Here is a 6642-nt window from a genome sequence, read left to right as displayed (position 1 = left end):
AGTCATTAGGCCAGAAAGCAAGTCCAAGGATGACTGTGTAGACCGCTTGGTGGTGGGAGATGGAAGTAGAAAACCCTCTTTCAATAACTATATCATTATTTATACCAAATGGAAACACTTTAAGAGGAGAGAGAGAGAGAAAGCTTGTGAGGAGAGTGTTGCATAGCCCCGTGCACTTTTTTCCAGTGTGGGAGAAGACTGAATGTGGGTCTTCCACATACCCCCCAACACCCTCCCGCACAGCAGTGCTCTAACCACCAGGTTAAATGTTATAAAGGGGACAGGTTGCAGCCAGCATCTAAGTCCTGAAAGATTTTGATTGATTTGAGTAAAATTCATGAATCACTTTGGGCTGAACAAATCCACTATTCATCCAAACAGAGCCTGACACATGAGGCCACAAACTACATATATCTCCGTCTATGCACACTATATGGCCCTACATCAGAGAACTGCAAGTGAGTGGTCAGGGGACCAATGGGCACCTAAACAGTTAAAAGGAAAACAGGGGAACGATGATATTTTTTGGCAAAAAACAGGGCCCAAAAATTTGGAGGAAGAATAAAAATACCAGGAAGACTCAGTGAAAATGTATTCTTTAATTTACTTTTTAGTCAAACCTTGGCAGTAAATATTTGTATGTGTATAGTGTGTTACTGTGTGAGGTGAGGGAGGCCCATGTGATAGCATTTGGGTTGAGATTGGCAAAGTTGCCTAGTGCTTTTCGGTGCTCATTTCCTGTTTGTTTGAATTCATTCATTTTATTTGGGTGAGGGAGGGAAATTAGGTCTTATGAGCTTTGAAAATTTTGGCCGGACATCTTCTGTTAGCATTTTATATGTATCAATATCTATATTGATATCAGAATTGATATAGAAATAGATATGTTAATGTGGCCTTAACCCAACAAAGATGGATGAATAGGCAGGAAATTTCACAAGGCAGGACACTGAGACTCTCAACCCTCCACAGACTTTCATGTTTTGGTTACCCAGCTACAGATCTCCAGAGAATACTGCGCAACCAAATTTCTTCACTCACTGCAGTGGCAATATTGTTGACCTATTTTTCAGAGGCATAATTGACAACAGACAATCCTAATCACTGGAGAATGAATGTCATTGGCATCAGTCGTGTGGAAGACACCCAGAAGCACTCAAAAGATATTATGCTTCTTGCAGAATTTGGGCACTAGTGTTCATGTAGGGATGACTGAAGCAGAGTGCTCTACTGAAACGTGTCTTTTCAAAAAGAATGTCTCTTACAGTATCAAGTTTGTATAAAGAAATGTGCATGAATTGTATGAAAGATGAATGCTCAAAAAGTAGCAGAGAAAGAAAGAAAGAAAGAGGTAACCCTGTTCACAAGGAATGAAATGGGCTATGTCTAAGAAACTATATCAGTGCATTTGTATTTTATACAGGCTAAAATTTTCCCTTTAAGATTCTATGCCTGTTTCTGAAAGCAACCCATTTCAGAATAGTTTTTCTCAGGGACTCTTTGACCTCCTTGTTTCTCAGGCTGTAGATAACAGGGTTGATCATGGGAGTCAGGACTGTGTAGAAGACAGAGAATATTTTGTGTAGGACCTTGGGAGTGTTGCTTGTTGGAAACACATAGACAGTAATCAGGCTCATGTAAAAAATTGTCACCACAATGAGGTGAGAGGAGCAGGTGGAAAAGGCCTTTTGCCTCCCTGTGGTGGAAGGGATTCTCAGAATGGCGGTGATGATATGAATGTAGGATGTCAGTGTCAGTAGCAAAGGCACAAGTGTCCCAATGGTAGCGACAATAAATGTCACCAGTTGCTGAGTCTGGGTGTCACCACAAGACAGCTTTATCACGGGTGAAAAATCACAAAAGAAATGGTCAATTTCTTTGGAACCACAGAATGTTAATGGAAACAGGAAATAATTTAGTGTGCCAATGACCAGAAAACTATATACCCAGGACCCTGCCACTAGCTGGAAACAAACCCTGCCATTCATCAGAGCAGCATAACGGAGTGGATTGCATATTGCTAAATACCGATCGTAAGACATTGCCGCAAGCAACAGATTTTCTGTTGTTGCTATGATAGAAAAAAAATATGTTTGCACAAGGCAGCCCTTAACAGAAATGGTTCTGTCCCCAGTCAGGAGACTGGCCAGCATCCTGGGCACGATAGTGGAGGTGTAGGAGATCTCCAAGCAGGCCAAGTTCTCCAGGAAGAAGTACATGGGGGTGTGAAGGTGTTGATCAGCCACAACTAGCATAATGATGAAGATGTTTCCGACCATGGTCACAATATAGATCACTAGAAACAGCAGGAAGAGAAGGGGCTGCAGTTCAGGGGCATTCCCAAACCCTAAGAGGATGAATTCCACGATCGGGGTTTCATTTTTTCCTTCTGCTTTCTCCATAATATGTATCTAGAAACACAAAACCGTTAAATATTAATGGAGTACACGCAGTGAGGTTGTGCTGTCGGTTAAAATGCTCGGAAACTGGAGTAGGTAACCTCATAGCACTGCATCTTTCCACTGGAAAAATGAAATTGTCAATAAACAGAGGAAGACTCATATCGTTAAGAGGTTGAGCTTCCAATATAGGTGAACCAAGAGCATGGAAGCCTACTGAAGTACACAAATGTCCCATCTAAGTCTCATAAGCTCTCTTGAACTCTAAATATGACTTTTAACCTGGAATTTTGAAGTATCATTATCAAATCAGTGTCACATCAACAGATCTAGAAGATATGACAAAAATCAATAGATTGGAAATGAAAGATGTTTAGAGTTCAACCACGGATGCGTCTCCCCTGCAGCTGGGAGGTGTAATTCCCAGCTTGGGTAGATACATATGGACTAACTTTGATCAAGATAGCAGGATAAAATGAGCAGTGAGAACATGGCACTAGAGGCAGTGGCTTGGGATGGCCACCTGTTTACGTACCTAGCATCTCAGATGGGATTGTGCTCGGACAGTTAGCCTGTGCCGCTGAGGCTACACTGCTATTTTTTGCACAACAGCTCAGTCAAAGCTAGTGTGTGTAGGTCTACCAGAGCTGGGAATTACACTGCCCAGATGTAGCATAGGCACAGCCCGTAAGACAACAAACTGAAACACCAAAGAGGCTGTGGTTTGTATGAGGGTCTATCCAGCTGTCCTCTAGCACAGTAGATGCAAATTAAAATTTGCACCATTTGATAGATGGAGCTGAGAAACAGACAAAAAACAAACAAACCCTAAACACACATCACGGTCTGTTTCCTGATCTAAGGGTATGTCTACACTACCTGCCAGATCGGTCGGCAGCGATCGATCCAGCAAGGATCGATTTATTCTGTCTAGTCTAGATGCGATATATCAACCCCGGAGCACTGTCCCATCGACTCTTGTACTCCAGTGCCGCGAGAGATGCAGGCGGAGTCGATAGGGGAGTGGCAGCAGTTGACTCACCACAGTGAAGACACCACTGTAAGTTGATCCAAGTATGTCGACTTCAGCTGCGTAGCGGGCGGTAATTGCCTGACCAGACAGCAGCCTGAGAGAAGCCAGTGGGGCTCATAGAGGAAGGACTCTGGGTGTCTTCTTGCAGAGTCTTCTAATTCCTGAGGAGTCCTTGGCAGGGCTATCCAGAGGGGGGAGCAAGTGAGGCAATTTGCCCCAGGCCCTGAGCCCCGCAGGGGCCCCCACGAGAGTTTTTAGGGGCCCCTGGAGCGGGGTCCTTCACTTGCTCTGGGGGCCCCGGAAAAATGTCGTGGGGTCCGGGCCCCCGGAGCATTTTCCACTCCGGGTCTTCGGCAGCAATTCGGCGGCGGGGGGTCCTTCTGCCCTGGGTTGCTTGCTTGCTTTTTTTGTGGTGCATTTATTTTATTTTTCATTTAAGCTACGTTACTTAGATCTATCCCCCCCAGTGTAGACTAGGGCTCAGTTACACCAGGGTAAATTGCATCAGCTTTATATGGATTTACACAAGTGCAACTGAGATCAGAATCCAACCCCATATAAAGAAATGTAAAGGAAATAAAAATGAAAATGCATCAGGAAAGAAAGTAGAGAGTAATTTTTATACAGAAGGGAGAATGATGTGCCTGTAGAAAAAATGAAAAACTGGAGAATTACAGAGCTATATAGACAGAATGACATGAAGAGAGAGAGAGAGAGAGAGCAATAAAATACAGATAAGTTTAAAGAGAAGTAGCAGATCCTTGCTATTAAAGAAAAGGTATCAGACTCAATAACTCTGAAATCTCTTCCTGTTTTTTATCCTACACACTTAGATTCATAGAATCATAGAAGATTAGGGTTGGAAGAGACCTGAGAAGGTCATCTAGTCCAACTCCCTGCTTAAAGCAGGACCAACCCCAACTAAATCATCCCAGCCACAGCGTTCTCAAGCCAGGCCATAAAAATCTCTAAGGATGGTAATTCCACCACCTCCCTAGGTAACCCATTCCAGTGCTTCACCACCATCCTAGTGAAACAGGATGAATCTAATATCCAACCTAGACCTCCCCTACTATGAATCTAATATCCAACCTAGACCTCCCCTACTGCAACTTGAGACCATTGCTCCTTGTTCTGTCATCTGCCACCACTGAGAACAACCGAGCTCCATCCTCTTTGGAACCCCCCTTCAGGTAGTTGAAGGCTGCTTTCAAATCCACCCCCCACTCTTCCCTTCTGCAGACTAAACAAGCCCAGTTCCCTCAACCTCTCCTCATAAGTCATGGGCCCCAGCCCCATGATCATTTTTGTTGCCATCCGCTAGAATCTCTTCAACTTGTCCACACCCTTTCTGTAGTGGAAGTCCCAAAACTGGACACAATACCCCAGATGTGGTCTTCTTGGGGTACATCCATACTACCCGCCGGATCGGCGGGTAGCAATCGACTTCTCGGAGTTTGATATATCGCGTCTCATCTAGACGCGATATATCGAACTCTGAATGCGCTCCCGTCGACTCCGGAACTCCACCACCGCGAACAGCGGTGGCGGAGTCGACGGGGGAGCTGCGGACTTCGATCCCGTGCCGTGAGGACAGGTAAGTAGTTCGAACTAAGGTAGTTCGACTTCAGCTACGCTATTCACGTAGCTGAAGTTGCGTACCTTAGTTCGACTCCCCCCCACAGTGTAGACCAGGCCTTGGTATATCTTAATATATCAATTCTTGATATATCCTGGCTTCTGATCCCTTCATCCACTGATTTATGATGCACCTATATAAACTATGTCTACATCCGGAGTGGCAACGGTACATTGACACTGGTGCAACATAAATGTATGAGAGAAAAATGGAAATTCAGAAAAACACACATATAAAAGGAAGAGAGACTATATTTTTTCAAAATTTTAAGAAGCAATAAAACTCACGTGGTGAAAAATAATATACAAACACACAAGGAGCCAATAAACTAGAAAAAATCCTGGAGGATAGGTCCATCAATGGCTGTTAGACAGGATGGACAGGAATGGTGTCCCTAGTATCTGTTTGCCAAAAGCAGGAAATAGGTGAGAGGGATTGGGTCACTTGATGATCAGCTGTTCTGTTCATTCCTGTGAAGGACCTGGCATTGGCCACTGTTGGAAGAAAGGATACAGGGCTAGATGGACCTTTGGTCTGACCCAGCATGGCTGTTTTTATGTTCTAAATCTGACAACCATTCATTGCTATTTCTTATGTATTTTTTGCTATAGCTTATCTACCTTCATTTACTTCCCCCCAGATTGATCAAGAAATCCTATTCTTTCTTATATGGGGTGTACCTGAGCAGGTTTTTTTTTCTTTTCTAAATCATGTTGTTTAATTTTTACTGTACTACTTTACCTTTCACACTGATGATCTATTGCCAGCTGCACCCTTACCCTAATCCTTCCTTCAGATTTTCTGAGATAAGATTACAGTCTTTGCACTTAATTTTCCATTCTCTTCTACTACTGATACTATTCAATTATCTCAGTAAACTGAGCTTTGGGTTCCTACCTGGATGCCCGGATCTTACAGCACTTCTTGGTGTCTTTTTTTATTATTCCCTTTCACAGAAATTAATCTCTCTCTTGGTTGGTAATTTCTCCTTCATATGAAATGGTGTAATCTCCCTTGATATTCCTGCTGCTGGGACTCTGAAATTATTGCCTAGAAGAAAGTTAATATTTGTTTTTAGATAGGAAAAACAATGGTACACGGACAGTCCTATTACTAACTTCAAATGGAAAGTCATGGAAAACAACTGATTCCAAAGGGAAAATAATGGAGACAGGAGAACCATCGACAGAAAAGACAAAGCAAAATGGCAATGTCTCATTTCAAAGGAAATTAATTCAGAAAGAACTTCTGATCTCAGTGGAAATCTCTGTTCATCAGATATATGAGAGGAGTAGATCTGCTAGAAAACTAGAAAAAAAGGAACCAATATCAATTTTATTTTATAGGAAGAAGAAAATTAAATGCTGCCAAGGTAAAAAATTCTTGGATAAAGCTCCCAGGACAGTCTGATCTCTGGACCTGGAATTTGAAACACAGGCCAAGAAGTCTCCAAAGCTGCCACATGAATAATGCAGAGCAGTGCACGGTGGCATGTGTTCAGGTGCCCCTTCCTCCACTGCTCTGCTGCCATGTTGCTTCTGCCCTCTGCCTTGGAGACCCTGGCCAGGAGC

At 43.2% G+C, this 6642-nt stretch overlaps 1 protein-coding gene across 1 annotated transcript; it reads right to left on the bottom strand.

Annotated features, from left to right (window-relative positions):
• Positions 1–1424: 1424 nt before the first annotated feature.
• LOC123347386 (olfactory receptor 10A2-like) lies at positions 1425–2402 on the bottom strand. The gene has a single exon (XM_044984801.1). It carries the CDS (start codon positions 2400–2402, stop codon positions 1425–1427), a length of 978 nt encoding a protein of 325 aa, XP_044840736.1.
• Positions 2403–6642: the final 4240 nt, after the last annotated feature.

This window comes from Mauremys mutica, chromosome 13 (assembly GCF_020497125.1).
Source record: "Mauremys mutica isolate MM-2020 ecotype Southern chromosome 13, ASM2049712v1, whole genome shotgun sequence".
NCBI lineage: Eukaryota > Metazoa > Chordata > Testudines > Geoemydidae > Mauremys > Mauremys mutica.
The sequence above is the reverse complement of the archived record's forward strand: the minus strand, read 5'-3'. Positions and strand labels throughout refer to the sequence as shown.